General features: G+C 45.1%; 1 protein-coding gene across 1 annotated transcript in view; it reads right to left on the reverse strand.

The window, feature by feature from the left end:
• Nucleotides 1–1,342: 1,342 nt before the first annotated feature.
• The window catches only part of ESYT3 (extended synaptotagmin 3), a gene marked incomplete at its 5' end in the record, with an annotated part of 47,981 nt that continues 25,712 nt past the window's right edge, over nt 1,343–23,611 (reverse strand). The window contains 17 exons of the mRNA XM_081159887.1: nt 1,343–1,411; nt 1,737–1,786; nt 2,614–2,719; nt 10,272–10,403; nt 10,900–10,998; nt 11,613–12,109; nt 13,914–14,063; nt 14,748–14,834; nt 15,413–15,481; nt 16,056–16,118; nt 16,239–16,301; nt 16,789–16,878; nt 17,354–17,402; nt 18,980–19,062; nt 19,759–19,929; nt 21,878–21,998; nt 23,450–23,505. Coding sequence (XP_081016013.1) covers nt 1,375–1,411; nt 1,737–1,786; nt 2,614–2,719; nt 10,272–10,403; nt 10,900–10,998; nt 11,613–12,109; nt 13,914–14,063; nt 14,748–14,834; nt 15,413–15,481; nt 16,056–16,118; nt 16,239–16,301; nt 16,789–16,878; nt 17,354–17,402; nt 18,980–19,062; nt 19,759–19,929; nt 21,878–21,998; nt 23,450–23,505 — 1,923 coding nt within the window. The 3' untranslated portion in view covers nt 1,343–1,374. The remainder of the gene's footprint in view (nt 1,412–1,736; nt 1,787–2,613; nt 2,720–10,271; nt 10,404–10,899; nt 10,999–11,612; nt 12,110–13,913; nt 14,064–14,747; nt 14,835–15,412; nt 15,482–16,055; nt 16,119–16,238; nt 16,302–16,788; nt 16,879–17,353; nt 17,403–18,979; nt 19,063–19,758; nt 19,930–21,877; nt 21,999–23,449; nt 23,506–23,611) is intronic.

Genomic DNA, 23,611 nt, shown 5'->3' on the forward strand with positions numbered 1-23,611 from the left:
TTTAAGACTTCAGTAGGAATTTAATAGGCAGGATATAATATTTGGACTGTTCTGGAATACAGCATCTGCATATAAGTAGCAAAAAACTGGAGACCAGATTATGTAAGGTTTAAAAGGCAAATTAAGGAGTGGGCTTTAATCTTATAGAAAAGAGAAAATCATAGATAATTTATAAGTGAGAACAACAGAGTAAAACTTTAAGATGTTACTATTCTTCAGAAAAGCTGCAGTTAATGTAGTGGTGGGGACAGGAAACTGATGGAAGGGGGGTATTGCCTGAGTGGATAGGAGAGATGAGGATGTGACCTTGATAACATCAGAGAACAAGAATATTTGGTTTTATAAAGTTTGAAATGCAAAAGAGGCACTTGTTTGAAATATACAATTTACATGGTTTGCTTGAAAAGTGGAGCCGAAGTCCAAACCTGTCTGAGAGGGTACAGGAAGCCCCTTTGCCCTCTGGCACTGACTGCTGCAGTGTCCAGTGCTCTTCTAAGGGAGCACAGATGGAGACCTGGGTCTGGAACTCGGCTGGCATTTCCTATGGAAATAATTCCACATGCTGGAGTTTGGTCCCAGGCCATCCCACAAGGTGTTTAGGTATATCACTGTATCATTGCTGCCATCAGAAAAATGCATTTTAGTTCCAATTCAGATACAGGAACAAATCCCCAGGCAGAGGAAGTGGCAGCCAGAAGGGCTTAGGTAGTGTTAGCTCTTAGCAATTTGGAGGTGGGTCACCTTTTAGTCCCATAAAAGAAGCGGCCTCCATCGGTTAGCCATTGCTCCAGGAACAGATCTCCCTCACCCCCTATGGCACTTTTGACACATACTTTCAGGCAAGGCCTAAGTCAGATGGTCTGTAATTACCTAACAAAAGTGAAAAATCGGCCCAGCTGGTGTGGCTCAGCGGTTGAGCATTGACCTGTGATCCAGGGGGTCTCGGTTCGATTCCTGGTCAGGGCACATAGCTGGGTTGCAGGCTCGGTCCCCAGTAGGGGGCCTGCAGGAGGCAGCTGATCCATGACTCATCACTGATGTTTCTCTCTCTCTCCTTCTCCATTCCTCTCTCTCAAACCAATAAAGATATATATATATATTTTTTTTTTTTAAAGTGAAAAATCACCACTGAGTTTCTAATAATTTATTAGCCACGAATACCCCATTTCTTTCGGGATTTGAACAATTAAATCCAACCAAGAGAGAGTAGTTCTTGCTTTCACTTATGTTTACCTCTTCCTAATACTATCCAGTCATTCAGTAAAATTCATACAACAATGTATGTATATATTTTTTCAGATGGCTGTTCTGAATTAAATTACAAAATATACATATATACACATTTTAATATAAAGGTGATAATGTTGCTCATCATCAACTTCTGGGCTGTCCATCTGGAGTGAGCTCATACCTGTAAGACAATTGGATTTGGACGTCTGTTAGTATTGAGAGTATGGTGTGGTAGCATCAGGACAGTCTAGCCTGCCTGGGCCTGTATAGGACCAGCAGAACCCATCTCTTTATAAGTTGGCCAGCCAGGATTAAGGCTTTTGCTGACAGAGATCCTTTGGGAGAGGGAGATTGGCAGGCTGTAAAGGCGATAATCAGCCTCCCTCCTTGATAACCAACGAGCTGAAATGTACTGAAAAGGGAAAAACTTTGGAGAGAGAATATGGGCAACTGAGATAATATCTTGACTAGCAGCTTAATGTGATAAAATGAAAGGGGTCACTTACCATTGTGAGAAGCCCATAATCAGATCTTCTTTTGATAAATCGATCAGTACCTAAACAATCACAAATAATCAGTTCCCTTCCAAAAAAAGGAAATTTCATTAAATAGAAACATACTGGGATAAACGGAATTGATCTTAAAAAGGATCTCTTTGGCTTTTGTAATTTTGAGTAGAGTCCCTTTTTCCCTTTGACTTTCAACATGGAACCTCTCCAGAAACCCAGCACCTTGTCCTCAGTGTCCTGGGGAAAGGTGAATCGCTGTATATGTCAGGAATGTATGTATGAATGTTACAGAAAGAGAGGACAGCTTGCCTTTACTCATTAACTGATTCATAATTTAAAGTAAGATGCCACAGTTGCCTCTACTGTAAAAATGGGGGTAATATCACCTATTTCATAGAAGTGGGCTTTAAAAAGCTGAGCATAAGGAGGTGTTTAGTAGAATACAACTATGAAATGTTGTACAAATATTCTTCTTTGTCTCTCTTCGGCATTTGCCTGAGGATTCTATTTCCTCTACTTCTACTTTAAGCAAAATCCTATCACCACAAAAATGCTGATGTAATGAGATCCAAGCTTCACAACAAACAGCACTGTATATATCGAAACAACACTTAATACCATAGATGTTCAAATACTTGTGCAGTGATGAATTGGGATATTCTTGAGTTTGTTAAAATAGGGTTTAGTGTATTAATTTACACATCTACATCATTTAGTTTCAAGAATATTTAAAAGGAACAAAACTCCCAGTGAAGCCATACCCTCCTTAAAGTTAAATGATCCCATCAGAATTTCTACAAGGATGCCTTTTCACCAACAAACTCCAGCTAGAGTACTGGGAGGTCAGAGTACCAAGAGTTCTTCTTGTACTTACTTTTCCTAGTTCCTTCCTTCTGTGTGAGCCAAGTGGCCTACTGTTTTTCACTGCGACGTCTAGTGACCTCTTCTGTACTTCTTCCAAGGGAACAAAAAATTCAAATCTTTAAAAAGCAAAAAGTCAGGAAATCAGATTTACATATTTTCATCATTTTTGTTGAAAATCTGAAGTGTTTCATCCATTTTCCTACGTTTAAAACAGAAGATATAATTGAGAGTAGCACACTGAGTAGCAGATACTCAGTGCATCACTATTATATATAATCGCTGTCCTGTGTTATTTACACACCCTGGAAGTGTTAAGAGCCTGTTTGCCTCTCCTATGTGCCTTGGACTACTGTGCTTCGTGGTTTCCTTCTTGCTTTCTCAGACTCTACCTTGACGACCACTCTTTCAGCTGCCTCATCTCATTCTGAACAGTGCCTGCTAATAGGACCACCTCAAACCCTTCTAAGTTGTTTTTTTATGACCAGCTAAGGGCTACAATGCTGAATAGTTAGGTTTGCTGGAGTTGCATGAAAAATAGTAGCCTATTCCCTCTTATGCCTGTGGAGTAAGGCAGAGAAATCTTAGTGTAAAGCTTTGACATGTACTTACAGGAGTCCTCTGGACTCCTAAGTTTTTTAAAAAAATCATTTTATTTATTGAGGTGTTAGTGATATAAGATTATATTAGTTTCAGGTGTACAGCATAATGATTCAATATTTGTGTATATTGAAAATGGTCACCACTGCCCTGGCTGGTGTGGCTCTGTTGGTTGGAGCGTCATCCCATACACTGAAAGGTGGTAGGTTTGATTCCTGGTCACAGCACATACCCAGGTTGCAGGTTTAATCCCCGGTCTGGGTGCATACAAGAGGCAGCCCATCGATGTTTCTCTCTCCTTTTCTCTCTCCCTTCCTCTCTCAAAAATCAATACAAAGCATATCCTCGGGTGAGGGGGAGAAAAAAGGTCACCACAATAAGTCTAGTTAACATCACCACCATACATAGTTACAAAAATTCTTGTGATGAACTTTCAAGATCCACTCTCCTAGTTACTTTCAAATATGTAATACAGTATTATTAACTATAGTCATCATGCTGTACATTGCAAACCCGTGACTTATTCATAACTAGAAAAATTGTACCTTTTGACCCCCTTCACCCATTTTGCCCATCCCCGACCCCACACAAACATCAGTCTGTTCTCCACACCCATGAACTCAGTTTTTTGGTTTGTTTTTGGCTTTGTTTCTTTAGATTCCACGTTTAAGATCATCTGATAATTATCTTTTTCTGTCTGAATTATTTCACTTAGCATAAAGCCCTTAAGGTTCATCCATGTTGTCACAGATTTTTTTTTTTTAATGGCTAAATAATGTGTGTGTACAAGTGTGTGTGTGTACACCACATTTTATCCATTTATCCACTGATGGATGTTTAGGTTGTTTATATGTCCTGGCTATTGTAAATAATGCTGCAGTAAATAGGGGGTGCATATATTTTTTTGAGTTAGTGTTTTCATTTTCTTTGGATAACTACCCAGAAGTAGAAATGCTTCATCATCTGGTAGTTCTATTTTTTAATTTTTAACATTCCCACCAGCAGTGCAACAAGGGTTCTGAGGAGGTGATAGCTCATTGTGGTTTTGATTTGCATTTTCCTGATGATTAATGATGTTGAACACCTTTTCATGACCTTTTGGCCATTTGTATGACTTCTTTGGAAAAATGTCTATTCAGATCCTCTGCCCATTTTTAATTGGATTTTTTTTTTTGCTATTGAATTGTAGGAGTTCTTTGTATATTTGAATATTTTACTTCGTATCAAAAATATGATTTACAAGTATTTTCTCCTATTCCATTAAGTGGCCTTTTCATTTTGTTGATGGTTTCCTTTGCTGTGCAGAAGCTTTCTAGTTTGATATAGTCCCACTTGTTTATTTTTGCTTTTGCTGCCTTTGCTTTTGGTATCATCCAAAAAATTATGAACAAGATCAATATCAAGGAGCTTACCGACTTATATTTTCTTTTGAGTTTATGGTTTCAGGTCTTACATTAAAGTCTTCAATCCATTTTGAGTTAGTTTTTGTGTATGATAACTTAAGGATTTAATTTCATTCTTTTGCATGTGGTTATCCAGTTTTGCCAACACCATTTATTGAGACTTTTTCCATTATGTGTTCTTGGTGCTGTTGTTGAATATTAGTTGATTATATGTGAGGGTTTATTTCTAGGCTCTCTATTCTGTTCCATTGATCTATGTGTCTGTTTTTATGCCAGTACCAGTCTGATTACTGTAATAGAGTTTATATATAGTTTAAAATCAGGGAGAATATTACCTCGGGCATTGTTCTTTCTCAAGATTGCTTTGGGTCTTTTATGGTTTCATGCAAATTTTAGGATTGTTTGTTCTATTTCTGTGAAATATGCTGTTGGGCTTTTGATAGGGATTTCATTGAATCTGTAGATTGCTTTGGGTAGTATGAATTTTTTAACAATATTAATATTTTCAATTCATGAGCACAAACTGTCTTTCCATTTATGTGTGTCTTATTCAATTTCTTTCATTAATGTCTTGTAGTTTTCAATACACAGGTCTTTTACCTTCTTGGTTACATTTATTCCTAGGTATTTTATTCTTTATAATGAAATTGTAAATGAGATTGTTTTCTCTTTCCTCATAGTTCATTATTAGTGTATAGAAATGCAACATATTTTTGTATATTGATTTTGTAGTCTGTAACTTTATTGCACTTGATTAGTTTTTTGTCTTTATTGATCTCAGAGAGAGAGAGAGAAACAGAAACATCAATGATGAGTCATTGATCAGCTGCCTCCTGCACACCGCAGATAAGGGATTGAGCCCGCAACCCAGGCATGTGCCCTGACCAGGAATCAAACCTCGATCTCCTGAATCCTAGGTCGATGCTCAGCCACTGAACCACGCCAGGGGGCTGTTGATTAGTTCTAACAGGGGTTTTTTTGGTGGATTCTTTAGGGTTTTCTAAGTATAATATTATGTCATCTGCAAATGGTGACAGTTTTACTTCTTTCCAATTTGGGTGCCTTTTCTTTTTGTTGCCGGATTGCTCTGACAGGGACTTCCAATAAAAAGTGACAAGAATGGGCATAGCATACTTGTCTCGTTCCTGATCTTAGAATAGGGGTGGGGAACCTTTTTTCTGCCAAGGGCCATTTGGATATTTATAACATCATTCTTGGGCCATACAAAATTATCAACTTAAAAATTAGCCTGCTATATTTGGTCAAACATTTAATTGAATTTCAAGTCCCACCTGTGATTGCCTTGGCAAGGCCAGACATTCCCCACCTGTCTTGTTTTAAGCTTTTCATCAGTGAGTGTGATGTTAGTTGTGGGCTTGTCGTATATGACCTTTATTATGTTGAGAATACCAGTTTTGTTGAGAGTTTTTATCATGAATAAATGTTAAATTTTGTGAAATGCTTTCTCTTCATCTTTTGAGATGATATTTTTATCACTCATTTGTTGATGTGGTGTATCACCTTGATTGATTTGCAAAGTGTGGAACCATCCTTGCATCCCTGGAATTAAATCCCACTTTATCATGATGTATGAACCTTTTAATGTATTGTTGAACTTGGTTTGCTAATATTTTGTCGAGAATTTTTGCAGCTACATTCATCAGGGATATTAGCCTATAATTAATTTTTCTTGTGGTGTTCTTGTCCAGTTTTGGTGTCAGGGTAATGCAGACTTAACAAAAATGAGTTTGAAAGTGTTCCCTCTACTTGTATTTTGGGAAGAGTTTGAGAAAGATTGGTGTTAATTCTTTGAATGTTTGGTAGAAAAAAACCAGTGAAGCTGTCTAGTCCTGGACTTCCCTTGGTTGAAAGGTTTTTGCTTATCGATTCAATATTCTAACAAGTAATTGGTCTATTCAGATTTTCTGTTTCCTCATGATTGCCTTGGTGTAGGTTATGTGTTTCTAGGAATTTATTCATTTCTTCTAAGTTGTTAAATCTGTTGGTGTGTATAATTGTTAATTGTAGTCTTTTATGACCCTTTCTTTTTCTGTGGTATCAGTTTTAACGTTTCCTATTTCATTACTGATTTTATTTGGGTCTTCTTTCTTCCTAGGTAAGTCTAGCTAAAGGTTTATCAATTTTATTTTTTCTATTGTCCTTTTAGTCTCCATTTCATGTATTTCCACTATGATCTTTGTTTTTTCCTTTCTTCTGCTAACTTTGGGCTTTGATCTTCTTTTTCTAGTTTCTTTACACTTTCTAAGTGTAAAGTTAGGTTTGAGATTTTTCTTGTTTTAGAGATTTATCGCTATGAACTTCCCATTTAGAAATGCTTTTGCTGCCGTAGCTGGTTTTGCTTAGAGCGTCGGCCCACAGACTGAAGGGTCTCGGGTTTGATTCTGGCCAAGGGTGTGCACCTTGATTGCAGGCTTGATCTGGTCAAGTGCGGGAGGCAACCAATTGATGTGTTTTTCTCTCTCCCTTCCACTCTCTAAAAAGCAATGGAAAAAATACCCTCAGGTAAGGATTAAAAAAACAACTGCTTTTGCTGCATCCCATAAGCTTTTTTATGTTGCATTTCCGTTTGTCTCAAGACATTGTGTCATTTGATTTCTTTGTTGACCCATTGGTGGTTCAATAACATGTTAATCTCCACATAGCTGTGAATTGTCTGGTTTCCTTCTTTTAATTTTCTGCCATTTGATTGGAGAAAATGCTCAATATGATTTTAGTCTTCCTAAATTTATTAAGACTTTTGTGGTCTAACATGACCTATCCTGAAGAATGTGTATTCAGCTGCTTTTGGATGGAATGTTCTGTATGTATTTGTTAAGGCCATTGTTTCCTATTGATTTTCTGTCTGGGTGATCTATCCATTGATGAAAGTTGTATGTTCAAGTTCCCTGCTGTCGTATTGCTGTTTACTTCTCCCTTTAGGTCTGTTAATATTTGCTTTATTTATTTAGGTGCTCCTGTGTTGGGTGTATAAATATTTACAAATGTTATATCCTCTTTTTTGGTTGACCCCTTTATCTCTTATTCCAGTCTTTGTTTTAAAGTCTATTTTGTCTGATAAAAGTATAGCTACCCCAGCTTGCTTTTGGTTCCTATTTGCATGGAATCTTTTTCCATCCCTTCCCTTTCAATCTGTGTTTCCTTACATCTGAAATGAGTCTCTTGTAAGCAACGTATAGATGGATCTTTGGGGTTTTTTTAATCCATTTAGCCACGCTATGTCTTTTGATTAAAGAATTTAGTCCACTTATAAAAGATAATTTTTCTGATGTCTTATAGTTCTCTGCTCCTTTCTTTACTTGCTCTCTTCCTCTGTGGTTTGATGATTTCCTTTAGTGGCATGCTTAGATTCCTTTCTCTTTATCTTTTGTGTTGTGGTCGACATTAGGTTTACATACAACAATTTATATTTAGAACAGTCTATTTTAAGTTGATAACATCTTAAGTATGACTGTATTATAAAGCTCTATAGTTTGTACTCTCTTACCCCATCTTTTGCTTTTAATGCTACATCTTAAATATCCCTTAACTGATTATTGCAGTTATAGTTATATTTACTATACTTTTATTTTTTAACCTTCATACTAGCTTTATAAGTAACCCACTACCATTATTATATATTTGCCTTTACCAGTGAGATTTATATTTTCTTGTTACTAATTAACGTTTTTTTCCAGCTTAAAGAAGCCTCTTTAATATTTCTTGTTAGGCCGATTTAGTGGTGATGACTTCCTTTAGCATTTGCTTGTCTGGAAAACTTATTCAGAACTGAAGGAGAGATAATAACTTGCCAGGTAGAGTATTTTTTTCTTTCAGCACTTTCAACATACTGTGCCTCTCCCTTGTCACCTGCAAAGTTTCTGCTGAAAAATATGCTGGTACTCTTATAGTGGTTTCATTTTTTCTCTTGCTTTTAAGATTCTCTATCTTTAACTTTTGATATTTTAAAGAGGCCTCTGGACTCCTTACTTCTAGGTTTAGTTTTAGGGTAGAGGCTGCCAGGTCTGCTTTCTAGATAATCCAGACAAAGCTTGCTGATACAATTTTCAGAGAGAATTACTAACAGATGAGGTTTTATCACAGAAGTCAAATCTCTTTCCTGTGTTCCCACATAGCAATTTTGACATCTCTTAATAATTTTTCTCAGAGCTCTCTTTGGTTGCAAAGTGTCTTTCTTGTGTGGCTCTAGAAAATAGGATAGTGCCTGGCATAAATTGTTATTGAATGAATAAATTCTCTCTCCCACCCTTTCTTGATAATGATGAACTCAACGTGTAGTTCTTAGATATGGTTCATAAAAGACTCAAGTATAGATTTTTAAAATGAATGCTTATTTGAATGCACAGCTTGAAAGGGATAATTTATGAAGATAAGATGCAATCAGAAAACAAAGGACTATTGTATGTATGGAACTTTTTTTACATAAACCTAATGGTAACCACAAGACAAAAATCTAGAGCTCAGACATGTAACAACAAAAAAAATCATAGAAAACCACCAAATTAACAAACACAAGGGAGAAGAAACAATAGGGCAACCAGAAAATGAAAGATAAAATGACTGTAGTAAGTCCTCATGGAACCAGAAAATACCTTGAATAGCCAAAGCATTCCTGAGAAAAAAGAGCAAAGCCAGAGGTAGCACACTCCCTAACTTCAGATTATACAACAAAGCTATAGTAATCAAAACTGTATGGTAGTAACAGAAAGACAGACACACAGACCAGTGGAACAGAATTGAGAGCCCAGAAATAAACCCACACATATATGGGCATCTAATTTTTTGACAAAGGAGCCAAAAACATACAATGGAAAAAGAAAATTCTCTTCAATTAATGCTGCTGGGAAAACTGGAAAGCCACATGCAAAAGAACGAAACTAGACTGCTGACACCATACACAAAAATTAACTCAAAATGGATTAAAGACTTGAATATAAGACCTGAAACAATAAGACCCAAAGAAGAAGAAAACACACTAAACTTATGAACCTTGGTCTCAGAGGGGCCTCTGGAAATTTGATCCCAAAGGCAAGGAAAGTAAAAGCTAAAATGAATAATTATTCCAAGAGAAGAGGAAACCAAAATTATCAGATATATCTTCCTTGGCTGGCTAGAAATGTCTTCTCAGGATCCTGAAGCAGAAGGAAGCAATGATGAGATTTTGACTTCTGTACCTTGAGGTCAACTTGAAATAAAAAATATTTAGGATAAGACTTGCCACCACAGACCCACTGAAGACAAGCTAGGGGAGGATAGCTGTTTCACCTGCCACCTATGCTTTGTTGCAGGAGGGAAGAGAGGCCAAAGAGCTTGGAGCTTCGGAGAAAAATTTAGGTCCTTAGGTTCAAGGTATGTTTATTTTTAACTGCTGCTTTAAAACAGATTCAGGTCCTTTTACTACCAAAGAATATTACATAATCAGGAACACTTTAGCCCCTATGAGCAAGAAAAGTAGTTAGCTGTTTTGCTAAATTGCCCTGGTAGTCCTTTTCTTCCACCAAAGTATACAGAAGCTTCATGAAGGCATAGACCATGTTGTCCTGTTCAACCCTAGCCCTTCATATGACCTGGTAGGCTGCAGGTACACAACAGATGCTCCGTAAGTACCTGAATGGGTGAGCACTCTAGGCAGACTAACTGGCCCACTTACGTCTCATCGAACAGGGGTTCCACGGTCTTCCGCTTCACTGAGGTCTTCTTGCGACTCACCCACCTCCTTTCTGGCAGCAAGTAGACACGGACATAAGAATCAACTCCACTGGTGGTACAGGGTGTCAGGTTTCTGATTTGGTTTCAAAGATATTAAAGAAAAAGGTCCTGGTTTTCAAACATTGAAAATACTCATTTGGAGAAAGCTGTACTAGCCCTTCAGCTTTAGATGACCTTGAGGATAAAAATGCCCAAATAACCAACAAAGCAAAAATATGTAAAATTTGGAGGATAGAACATCAGGTGCATGGCTCTGAAAACATGAGTTTTTGTAAAGTTTGGAGTAGAGCCAAGTACTTTCTATCTAAAGGAACTTGATTCCCACTTGAGAAAATGTACTGACTCCCTACCCCAGACAGTTTGCAGTGCTCCTGAGCAAAGCCCTTGGCTCCAGAGCCCATCAGCACCATTGAGGACCTTGTCACTCACAGCAAGTCTTCAAACCTCACTTGTTCCCACTGCATCATTGCATTAGTTGTCTATCGTGGGGCTGCCCACCCCTGCCATTGCTCCAAGTGCCCTCACCTGATGCTCCCAAAGGACCTTTCCTGGCCCCACTATCTTTTTACCTGCAGCCGTTGATTAGCACGCTGAGGCAGCGCCGCAGACAGATATAACGCACTGTTAGCTGAATCTCGCCCAGCCTCCGATGCCTGAAATCCCTGCCTCTGTAAAGAAACAGCTTGTCACTTTTGCCTTTACAAGTGTTGGCCTCTTCCCTGACCCCCAAGACAGAGCCTATCTTGCTTTCAGAACATAGAGCCATGGGGGTTAATTAACAATTTCTTCAGTTGGAAGTTAGTTCCACTCAGCATTCATGCATAATTATCCTACTTTACCGTAGGAAGAGCATGAACCCTGCAGTGGGATCTGCTTTTATAGTATGATTTCTTGTGGGACCTTGGGTGAGTTATTTGACCTTTATCTCATAGGGTTACTGTGAAGATCGAATTAAATCAAATAATGCACTAAACACATAGTAAACACTTACTGATTACAAATTCCATATCCTAAGCTTTCCATATTATCCCAGAAAAGGTTTCTGCTGTAACAGCCAAAGTCCAGGATCTGTTTTACAGTTGGTATATAAAGAAATTGGCTCACATGTGCTCTCTCTCCCTCCACCTGTCCTGAGTCCTTTCTACCACACCATGCTGCCTCTCATAAAGCCATTCTGTGAAAAACCAGAACTTGAATGGAAAAGTTCATGTCTACTTTTCCATCCAGGGAGTTATTTTTCATGCAGGTGATTTTAGAAAAGATTAAGCAGAGAGGTGCATACTCAGTGTTGAGGCTGATATCTGTCAGGTCAAAGCAGGAGGTGGCCAGGGAGTTGAGCGAGGACATGCTGGGAGCCAGCCTCGTGGGCGGCCATGCGAATGGGGAGGCAAGGCATTTCATGGGTCTGGGTGACTTGATGGGCCCTGGAGAGTGGGGGCCTGGGACAGTCAGGAAGATGGTGGCCGAACTCCTCTTCTCCCCCATGGGCTCACAGAAACCTTTGGCACTGTCCTTGCCTTTCGGCTCTGGGCCTGTCTCTTGGAGTGTGGGCTCGGTGGCAGCAGTGGTGGCGCTGGTGGTTGTCGTGGTGCTCTTGGAGGCTTCCTTGGGATCAGAAGCAGGGTCTGGGGGGCATGGCAAATCTGCAGGACCCTCTCCCTGGGGAGGAGCTTTGGGACCTTGGTTGGTGGCCACCTTCTTAACGAGCAGAGGGCCTTTCTTTAGGGCTTCAGGTCCTGTATATGGGCTCCCCATCTCTCGTTCTTCCACGCGTAGGAACTGCAAACAGATGACAGGGTTGTTTATGGGCTAGGCCCACCGCTTCCATTTTCTACTCCTCTGCTCTTGCCTTAACCTCTGGGAAATGGTTTTTTCCTGACTGCCTAATTCAATGGAATTTCACCCCCAGACCATATTTTCCTTAACCTCTTTTGGCTTTGGTCCCCTCTGACCAGTGCCTCTCTCTTTCCCCTTCCTCTTGCCTCACTAGTGGGTCTTCATGAAGACTCAGCCCTGGTCCCTTCTCTCTATACTCATATTGGCTGCAGGAGATTTAGCCCACTCTCAGCATGCACTTTCCCTCTGTGCAGAGGATTCCCAGATCTACACCTTCAGCCTTTCCTTAACCTTCACAAAGATCACTAGCTACTTTCTGGATATGGTCATTTTCCAGATGTCACCTTATTCACCATTACTTTCCCTAAAATGTGTTTCCTATCCAGACACACCCCCCTATGGTCCTAGCACCAAAGTTTCAAACCTCAGCCATTGTGTTTCCCCCTTTTCCCTCATTCATTAATTATCAGGACCCTTCCTAAGGGCTTCCATTTCCAGCAATATGGTGGTCAAAATATTCTGAAAAATAACTTGTTAGGAATGCCCTAGTAAAGTAAACATCCTTTTAAATACATAGCCAAATTCACAAAGTAAGTAAAATCCCTAGGGTTAAAAATCCAGAGAAAACTAACTAATAAAGATTAAACTTTCTGAGGGTAATTTATCAACCTTGGTCAGTGTGAAGCTGAGAGTTGAATTAGGACCCATGAAGGTGGGATCTCTCTAGTGAAAAAGTAGCTTAACGTTCCACCCACCAGCAAAGACTGATGACAAGATGTGTCTGTTTCAGCCTGAACTCTGGTTGGGGGGTAAATAAAGTATTTTCCAAGAATAGAGCACCTTATAGGCTTCTCTCATATGAGTCTGGATTGTCCCATATGAATTTATACTACTTGTGGTGTCTTGAAACCCAAGGTTAAAAATTAACATAGGCCCTGGCTAGACAGCTCAAAGGTTGCGGGTTCAATCCCCAGTCAGGGCACATACAAGAACCGACCAATGAATGCATAAATAAGTGGAGCAACAAATCGATGTTTCTCTTCCTCCTCCCTATCTCTAAAAATCAAGAAGTAAATTAACATAAAAAAGAATCCGTGTTTGTAGTGCCCCTGAAGTTCTTGGCTACAGCAACAGCAGTATACTTGGAAGTGAACAACCTCAATCCAGGTCACAAAGGAACACTTACCATGTGTTTACAACCCAAGTTGCCAAATAGAAATGAGTCACTATGAAAAAGCATCAGCAGATACAACAGCAAAATCCAACTCCCAAGATCTTCAGATAACAGAATTAACATAGTATTTTCACATGATTAAAGATGAAATAGAAACATGAAAAGATAATAAAATACAATTTAAAAAGGTGGATTTGGAAAAAATAAAATTAGAAATTAAAAGTAGCCTTTGAAATAAAGACCATGAACAGGTTAAAGAGCAGGTTAGGCATAGGCAAGGAAATATTTAGTGGACTGGAAGACAGATCTAAGGAAATTAGAATGTAGCACCAAGACATAAAAAGATATAAAATATGAAGATGAGGTCAGGTCGAGACATGGAGGAGATGAGAAGGTCCGGCACGGAAGGGGTTCTAGAAGGAAGCATTAAAAGAATGGGAGAGGCAATATTTGAAGAGATAATAGCTGACAATCCAAAAATAGAAGTACGAATCCATCTTCGAGCAGTCTGCCTTGCTCCAGGGCCAGAGCTCTGCCCCCTGCCTCCCCCGGGGGCCCAGGGAAAAGATTTACCCGAAGCACCAGCCTCATGGAGATGAGGCTGTCCAGCCCCGAGTGGTCCAGCTGAAAGCGCTGCTCAAGGGTCAGGTCTGCGTAGGGGAGAATCTGGCACAGAGGCAACTCCAGCACGCCGAGAGCGTACTCTTGGTCGTCATCCAGTACCTGGGTGGTGGGCCAGCCACAAAACAAGAACATAACTAAGTCCCACCCTTTGGGCCCAGCCAAGTCTAAATTTACTGCAGTTTGTGGTACTATGCTTCTATTGGCCTCTGGCCCCTGCCTTCAGTTGGGAAGAGAGGGTCTCAGGGTAGAGGCAGTTATGGTCTATATAAGGCAAGTCTGTCAAATGCCCAGGGCCATGGGGCTTTAGGGACTGACGAGCTGTGCTGCTGCATGATGGGACATCAAGACAGGGCTGAGGGCCCCCAAGATCCCAGTTCTGCTTGTCGGGCATGAGGTCTTAGACAAGTTATTGTTTAAGCCTCTGTTTGCTCATGTATGAAATAAAGATATTTCTCTTCCACAGATCTTTTGTGAAGATTAAAAATACATCCTCATTAATGTCCTGAGTAGATTTCAACACAGGCCACTCTGGGTGTTATGTAACAACCAGAAAGACTCTTTTCACAGGGAGAACCAAGGGAATTGAGGATTTGTCCTTCCACAGCCTCTTACCCAGAGACCTTGGGCACCAGCCTCATTAAGATGTGGGGCCTCAGTATCCTCTCCCTTACACACGGGCTGACTTTACAGCCAGGAAAACCTGCTCAAGGTATACTCCGAGCTCCCACCCCTCCTGGCTTAGACACCGCTTAGCTCTGTTCCGAGAGCCCAACTTCCCCAAACCTTGAGATGCAGCTGCTCAGATGCCACATTGTGCACAAAAAAGGAGAACACCTGGCTCCACACAGGGTCCTTACTGCGGGGACAGGTCTGGGGACAGAGGAGGGAGAGATCATTGATGGGTCTGGTTGGGCAGAGCAGGATACCAGCACCCTCTGCTCTCACTCTGGCCCCCAGGTACCATGGGTAGCCAGCCTTTCTACTCTGTCTGCTCAGGGATCAGATCCACATACACTACAGCTTGTGGGAGGCACTAGGGCAGGGCAGCCAGATTCAAAGGCAAGGAGAGCTTTGCCAAGAGGTTTTACAGGGTTCATGATAGCATGAGCACTCACTTGGGAGGGGAGGATTGCTGCTGCTGGACTGGGAAACGGGGTGGTGGAAAGGACACAGGCTTAGAGCCATGTCTAAGGTTGAATACTATTTCAGCTGCTTTTCTAGCATGTACCCTTGGGTAAGTCACTGGTCTCTGACTCTCAAATCCTTGAACTATAAAAGTATTTGTGAGGTTACTTTGAAGACTAAATAAAATAAAAAGTGCCTAGAATGTGTCTTGGCACCTACTAGGCATTCAGTGTAAGCGAATTCCCTTGTCTTTTGCTTCTCTCCCTGAGAAGGGTTGGGGGCCCCGTTTCCGTATCCCATGGCTACACCCCAAGCTGTCTTACCTTGCTCGTGTAAGTCTTCTTGCCTACAGATAGCTTGACATAGGAAGAAGGGTCTCTGCTGACCTTATTCTGTGAGGGGACAAATCCACAATGAAGGTGGCATCATTAGTGTCAGCTTAAGGTGCCACACCCTCACCCTACCTCCTAGCCCTCAGGAGCATCAGTGGGACTTATGGCCAGCCAGCTGCTTCCGTCTGAGAGAATGCTACCCTGGTGTTCCCAGGACCCCTGGGCTGCCATCACTGGTATAAGCACCTGGACAGGGGAGGCTCAAGTGAAGACAGGTGGCAGGAGCTGGGCCTGGCTGGGCACAGGCTCTGGTTCCCTGGAGTTATGGAGACACACAGGGTGGACTTAAGTTCCAGCTCCTCCTTTGGGTTTGTGGCCCAGGCTCTTAACCTTTTGGGTCCTATTTATAAAATGGCAATAAAATTGGACTCAGTCATGTTTCATGGGCACAACAAATGTGGGAGGTGAGTTGCCAAACCCAGTGGTTGGCACACAGTAGACTTGATGATGGCAGCTCTTTTCAGCCCCGGGCTGTGTGTGCAGACTGTCACCCGGAAAACATGGGGCTGTGGCTATGCTAGGGGAAAGGAGTTATGGCTTGCTCTCACTCGGTTCCAGCCCATCACACTCTTACCTTGGCAAACCTGGAGAGTTTTTTGGCTCGATATTCGCCATTCAGGTAGTCAAAAGGGTTTCTCTGCAGCAGCAGAAGAAGGGTAGGTGAGCAACATTTGTGAATTTCCATTTCAAGTGAGCATTAGAAAGTAACAGGCACAAGGCAGGGTGTGTGCGACACTCTGACCATGTCACCACTCACCGGCAGGTTGCAGGCGCTATCCAAGAAGACCACGAGGATGGCAGTGGAAGGGCCGGAATGGTCCTACAAGCAGACACAGACCCCCATTAGGTGTCCCAGCACCAGGAGACACAGCCTGGTTTTGGAGAGAAACCTGTTCGTGGCAGAAGGAAGCCAGCCAGCCCCTGCCCTCCAGACTGGCCATAAGCTCCCTCAGAACCTAGCTTCTTTTGTTCAGGCTGAGACTCCAACTGCAGCATGACAGGTTCAAGTCAAACAGGGTGGATTTTCCCTATGATCTGGGCTGACAGGCACTAACACACAGTGTTTAAGGATCCCAGCTTCCCTGAAGATGGCTGAGATGCTCAGAGGCCATCTCTTGAGAGAGATCAGGAGTTGCCCTGTGTGGAGACAGGGCTGAGGGACACATTCTCAAAGGTAGGGCTTGCCCCAAGACTGAGCAAGATCTGGGGGCTCAGCTCCCTCCCTCCCTCTACATGCACAGCCCACACATAACCAGCCCCACTGCAGCTCCCCTTTCTGCTAGGGAGCCCCAACACCCCACACTCACCTCAGTCAGAGCCTCAGGGTCAGCAATCAGTGAAAGCCACTCCAGCCGCAGGTGCAGCCGCCCACTGGTTGTGTCATTCAGGACAAACCACTGTGGGGAGATGAGGAGGGAAAGGAAAGCTCAGGAAAAGGGCCAGTGAGGTACTACTGACCATCTACAGATAGCTCAGTTCTGGGAACTGGTGGGGCCATAATAGAGGCTTCAGGGGAAAGGGGAATTAGCCCAGACAGGGTGGACTGTGGACTTGAGGGACTGGGACCTGTGGTTCGAGGACTGAAGTGCTACACTTTGGGATGGAAAAACCCTCCTACCCAGGCCCAGTCTGCCCTCCCCTGTAGTGTGACTGCCCCCTGCTGGAGATCCTTGTTCTGTGGGCATTTCAGGGAAGCTTCTTCCAACCCAGACCCTGGTTGGGTTGCCTGGACCCATCTGTCTTGCCCAGCTCTTGCCCCTGAAAACCAGCACATGTGGCTCAGCATAGAAGGAGCCCATTTCATAGGACAAGCTGGGCTGAAGCAACCTGCTAGAGCTGTCCACGGGGAGAGGCTGCAAGCACCAACCCTACCTCATCCACCACTCTGTTCGTCATGACATCCCCGAGGCAGATCTGCAGGCTGGAATACATGGGGGGGAGAGGGGGGGTCAGCTCAGCTCCGAGGAGGCAAGCCACAGTTGGTATGGCGGCCTTCTCTGGAATCTGTTATCAAGTATCTGAGTGGGACCCTCAAGACAGAGGATCTTATTCATGCCAAGGAACCAGTGGGAGACCACTTTCAGCTCAAGCACAGGAAGGACAGTCTAGCCATCAGGGCTGCCCCCACTGGGCATGCTGCCCCTGGAGGCAGGTGGCTGCCATCTCCAGAGGGGAAGAAGCAGATACTGCTGGACACATCGGCTCTGGATTCTCAGTGATGGTGCTACTGGCATTTGAGCGGAATGATTTTTCATTGTGCAAAATTGCCCATGCATTGCAGGAATTCAGCTTCCCTGCCTGGTGCCCCCTAAACGCCAGTGGCACCACCTCCCGCGGTCATTATAATAACCCCAAATGCCTGTCCATTTCCAAAACTGCCCCCAGTGCCTTCCACATGATGAGTATAGTTGACGTGTGTGAAAGGAGGTAGCACCTGCATTCTCAGCGTGCCTCCCACTATCGACTCAAGCCAGAGGGGAAATTAATTTTATGTAACTGTTAGCAGTGTGTTTGAGCTCAGTTACATAAAATATGAACCACAAGTCACACTTCAAATCTGCAACATTACAAAAATTAAGATGAGAAAAAAAGTAACGTTGGCTTGTGAGCTGTTTTCTTAGGCTGTCAGACTGTGCCCCTCCCACTTTGTTTTGTTCACTTTCTAAAATTCTGTGTTCATGGAAACAAGCCAAACAATACAGGAGTATGAAGATTCATGTAAAATTATATTCCTCTCGCAACCCCAGCTCTCTGAGACGAGCAGTGTGAGCAGCCTGCTGTGTAGCTTCCATGCCTTTCCCTGCGCTCACTTGCACACGTGCGTGCGCGTGCGCGCGCACACACACACACACACATCCGCCCTGGAAGGATGACTCAGTCTGCACAGGTCACTCCCAACTCCCCGCCCCCCTTCCTAATACACAATGGATATCCTCCAGGTCAATACACATAGATCCTACTCATTGTTTTTAAAAGCTGCAGAACATTCTCTAGTTTGGCAACGGTTGGTTGAAAATTTCTTCATATTTAACCAACGTCCTCTGAGGCTGGACGTTTTTCTCTCCAGCTCTTTTGTTTTGCCACCTCAGATAGTTCTGCAACAGACATTTCATAATACTTTCATGGGATCTGGAAGTGGGCCTGCTGGACCAAGACATGTAAGTCTGCAGTTTTGATAGGCAGCCCCAGCCAGGCCACGTCAGCCCTCACACACTCTGAGTTCCTGTGTTCTGCCCCAGAGTCAGTGGCCAGGGTTCCTTGACATGGGACCTGGCCATTCATGTCAGCTTTGCCCCTGCCCACTGCTCCAAATGGGGACTCTGGGTACATTATCAAGAGTGCAGAAAGCAGGGCCTATGGTATATAAACCTTGGGGTCCTCTCTGTGCCTGCAGGGCCCAGTTCAGGGCTGGATATGCAGGAGACACCTAGAAGGGAGGTTTGGAAGGCCCAGGAATAGAAGGTCCAGCGCCCCCAGGCCCAGCTCAGCCCTCCTCACCTGCCCAGGAAGTCGTCCCTGTCAGTATCCTCATCATACAGGTCCACCTCCAGGTCTTGCCCAGGGACTTCATACACTAAGAACTGGAAGGAAAGAGGTGACTTGACCTTCAGGCCCCATCAGCTGATGAAGCAGATTCGCACATGACCCAAGGGGAGCCACATTCCAGCTCCACCGCTTAGTGTGGCGCCTGGGGCAGGTTCCTGCCCTCCTCAGTGCCTGGAAGACCCTCCTGTATGAAGGGAGTGATGTCCTCCCCTGCAGGCAGGAAGATGAGAGGCAAGATGGGCAAACCACCCAGGGTGGGTGCTCAGGGGACGGTGGCTGCTGTGTGTGCTTCGTGGGCTTGCAGCTTCCAGAGCACCTAAGCTGTGGGGCCTACCCTCCTCATAGGAGGGGCTGTGGTTGAACTTAAGGAAGAACTTCAGGCTCCTGGTGTCTAGCTCTGGCTGAGAGGATTGGGGCAGAACTGCCTTTAGGTTTTTTTACTTTGACTTGAAAAATTCTAGCAAAGCTGACTCTAGCAGGAAAAAGACATGGGAGCTCATCTGTAAGTTGTCACCTCCGGTGGGGCCACAGCCCACCTCTGGAAACCGGGTGGACTTGGAAAGTGGGAATTACCCAAAACATCCTGCTTGTCCCCAAGGCTCAATCCTGTTGTCCCACAGGTATGTGAGGCCCATGAGGGCAAGGCCCCCCACCCCACGTCTGTACCCAGCATGACCCAGAGGAGCCTGGAGGACATCAAAGTAGCCAACTATGGCTGAGGAGACCCTCACCTCAAACACCTCGTTCCAGGTGGGGTTCAGGTTCTTGTAGATGGTCTTGCTCCGGAAATGCTGCAGGCCAATGCTCACCTTGGCATAGGGGTCCGACTTGCCTCGGATCCCCAGGAAGTGGTCCATCTGGGCCAGCTTTTCCGCCTCCAGCAAGTGGACTCTGATCACCCCCTGGAAAATGCCCAGCCCTGGGTTCACTGCTGCTTCCTGGGCTGCACCAGCCCTCAAGGCCCGCAATATCAGAGCCAAAGCCCCCAGACATCATCACCCCAGCCCACAGCACTCTCTCCATGTTCTGGATGGGGAGGCAGAAGCCAGAGACAGCAGCCTCCTAGCCAAGGCCACGCAGCCAGTGATGGCAGGGCCCAGGGCTCTGTCTACTGCATCGCAATGCCCGCCCACATTCCTGCCCTTCCCAACTTGCCATGTGAATGGCTTGTTCCACTGCAGCCATTTCTTCCTGTGCCAACAACCATGGCAAACCAAGCCACCTGAGGAGGCTTCCTCCTGTACTCCAGCCCCCTCTCTGTAACCTGCATGGAGACTGACTTCCAGTGTTATTTCTTCCCAGTCTCCAGGTGTATATAGCCCTGTGGACACTGCTTGCTGCTGGCAGTGGGTCCCTGCAAAGGTCCCAGCACTGAGTCTCATCCGACTCCACACACTAGGATATGTCTTAAGGCAGATCAGAGCCAAGGATTGGGAAAAGGTAGCCTTCCTCCCTAGAACTATTTAAAAAACGACAGTAAGTAAGGATGTATTTTCCCTCGGACACAGCAATCCCATTTCTAGCCCTAAAGCCATACTGCAAAAATATAAAAAGACATGTCCAAGGCTGCTCATGACAGCATATTTGTTTGAACAAAGACCAGACACCGCTCAACTGTCAATTGAGAATTGAAATAAGCACAGCACGTCCACACGCGGAGTAATGTGCATCTGTCAGAATGAAGATGGGCCCCATGAACACGGTCATGGAGTGATCCCCGGGACACCTGACTGATACAATAAGGTGGGGAAGCTGTAGTATGCAGCTGTCCACCAAAGAAAGGGGGAATCAGGACGACCAGATGTGCACATACCACCATATGGATGTATCTGGTCATCTTAGAAAACAAATACTGAAAAATACTGGGCAGATAAACCATCACTTACAGGGAGAAGGTGGAGATTAGGTGGAGGGACAAGGGATAGAAGCCGGGCTCCTTAAAATATAATTTGTTCTTTATATTGGACTTTGGAAACATGCACATGTTTTCACATAATTGTAAAGTTAAGCTAAAAATTAAACCCTAAAAATAGGAAATGGAATGAAACAAACCAATGTAAATATTCACAGGCAGCTGCTGTCCCAGCACACAGAGGAACTATTCCCAGGGAGTTTAAATCACAGCCGCTTGGCAGTACATCTGGAATGTACTGTCAAGAGGTACTAAATGTTTAGTAGTTGTGACATAGGTGATGGTATTGTGTTGCTACTCTGAGACTGCCTAACCCATAGTATGGGATGAAGCCCATGCGCCATTATGAGAAGGCTGACAGCACGGATGTGTCCCTTGCTGACCGACCCTCAACCCCGCATGGATGCCCCATACCTGGTGCTGATGGTGAAATGGGCACTTTCCCCTCTCCTGAGGCCCTGACTCCCAGCCCTGAGGGCTCAGGGCCACAGCTAGAGCACCTTCTATAGGGAGCCACATGGCTGTCCGTCCTAGCTGGGCACAGGATGGAAGGGACAGTGGGGCTAAGCACCCAAGGAAGCCAGATGCCCAGCTCTACTGAACACTCTCCTTCCCAATAGACCCCAAGCTTGGAGTCGGGGAGCCGCAGGTCCCTGAAGGAGGATTGGGAGGCTCCCGGAGTTTCCTGGGGCAGGAGGTGACTGCCCACAGTCCCTAACCAAGGCTGCATAGGGGTATCAGGATCCCAGAAGGAATGCCACCTGGGCTTTGCATGTCCCAAGATGGGTGACTCATTTAGCCTTCCTGAGACTCAGGAAACTGGAGGTGCCACGCCCCCTCCCCAGGGCAGAAATAAGGATTCCTGTGTGAGAATGCATTCGCCCCCAGCCGTCTGGCCCTAGCACTGGGCCCATGCTCTAGCTGGTGCAGGTACTCACACAGGGCAGAGGGAAGCGCAAATTGGTCACATCCAAGCCCTTCTTCACGGGCACAGTCACACGGTTGGGCAGCACCAGGTGGGCGGCGATGAGGTCCTCCAGCAGGCTGTCTGACATCTCGCTGGGGACAATGGGCATGACCACATGTGGAGGGGTGGCACTGCCTCCCCCAGGCTGCCTGCCCCTCACCCGTCCCGGGAGCTGGCACGGGAGCCAGAGCTCAGGGCGCCCCTGCCCCGGAGAGTGCAGCCCTGAGCCCAGCCTGCAGGGGGCATGTGGAGTTACGTACTGACAGCTGGGACCACTGCACCCCCAATCCTGCTTGTTCTGTGAGGCATCACAGTGTGGCAGCTGAGTGACAACCTGAAGCTGTGTTAGAATCTCATGAGCTGTGACCTTGGGGTACCTGCTAACCTCTCTGGATCTCAGTTTCCTCATCTCTAAACTGAGGATAATTATACTGGCCTCCTAGTGTTTTTACGAGGATGACTGACATGTGTAAAGTGCTGAGAACAGTGCCCAGTAAATGCTGGGTGAGTGTTCGCCACCTTAGCCCTTCCGTTCCCTGACATCACAGCCAAGTTCTCTTTATCTGCTGGCTGATTCCATCCCCCCCCCCCCCCCCATAGAGGGAGTAGGGACATTCCCTACAAGAGGACTGGCCACAGTAGGTGCTCAGTAACTATTTTTTGAATGAAAAAAATCTGTGACTGGATTCTGGGTCCAGGGGGTCAAGATGGGTGGGAACGTCCCCAATGAGCAAGTGAGTGGTCCTGCCCGCAGGTGGGGGCAGCGGCCCAAGCCTGGCGAGCCAGCTGGCGTGTGCCCAGCCTGGTCCAGCTGTCCATCCCTGCGGGGCTGTGCCCTTCCCTGCGGGGGCCTGCGGCTCTGAGTGCAGCAGCCCCTCCCTGCCTGCGCAGGGAAGGAGGGATTTCTCAGACCAGCTCATCTTCACTGGCACCCTCCCCAACTGTTTGTGACCATGGTCGGGACGGCCACATGGGCTTCTCTCCACACACTTGGTGAAAAGGGTGAAAGGAGACACGGGCGTGTGAACACACCCACTGCCACCGCCACACACACCTCAGTGTTCTCCCAGGGACCCCAAGATAGAGGAACCGGGCTCTGCTTTTACTGAGGAAGAGCCCAGAGAGGTGAAGTAATTTGTCTAAAGTCACACAGCTGCTAACTACAGAGCCAGGAGCCTCCACAGCCCACCCGGCAGGCCTCCTCTAGGACATCTCATCTGATCAGAGCTTCTCCCCCCTGCTCTCCCACGTGTGTGCATGTGCATGTGCGTGCATACGTGTGTGCATACGTGTGTGTGTATGTGTGTGTGTGTGTGTGTGTGTTCGGGGGCAGTGCCTGCCCACAGAGGCCAAACAACACTGTTAGCCTCCCACTCCCACACCCCAACACGTTTTCTCCCAGAGGGAGAACTCGGTTCCTGCCCCCACTCCTCACACAGGGAGTGGGGAGGGAGGGCAGCCACTGTGAACCTCTGGTGACTAACTGCGCAGCGGGAAGGACCCTGCGTTTGAGCTCTGCCTGGTGGCTCTCACAGGCACTTACTTGATCCCTGGCGCATCCAGCAGGTTGGTCAGGCCTGTCCAGTTGATCTGCAGGTGCTGCAGAGCAGAGGGGGCCAGAAGCCCAGGACTGAGAACCCTGAGCGCCTCACACCCACCCACATGGAGAACCCAGTCTGCTGAGGGGTGCCTGCTGCAGGGGTGT

This window comes from Miniopterus schreibersii, assembly GCF_964146895.1.
Source record: "Miniopterus schreibersii genome assembly, chromosome: 15".
Lineage (NCBI taxonomy): Eukaryota > Metazoa > Chordata > Mammalia > Chiroptera > Miniopteridae > Miniopterus > Miniopterus schreibersii.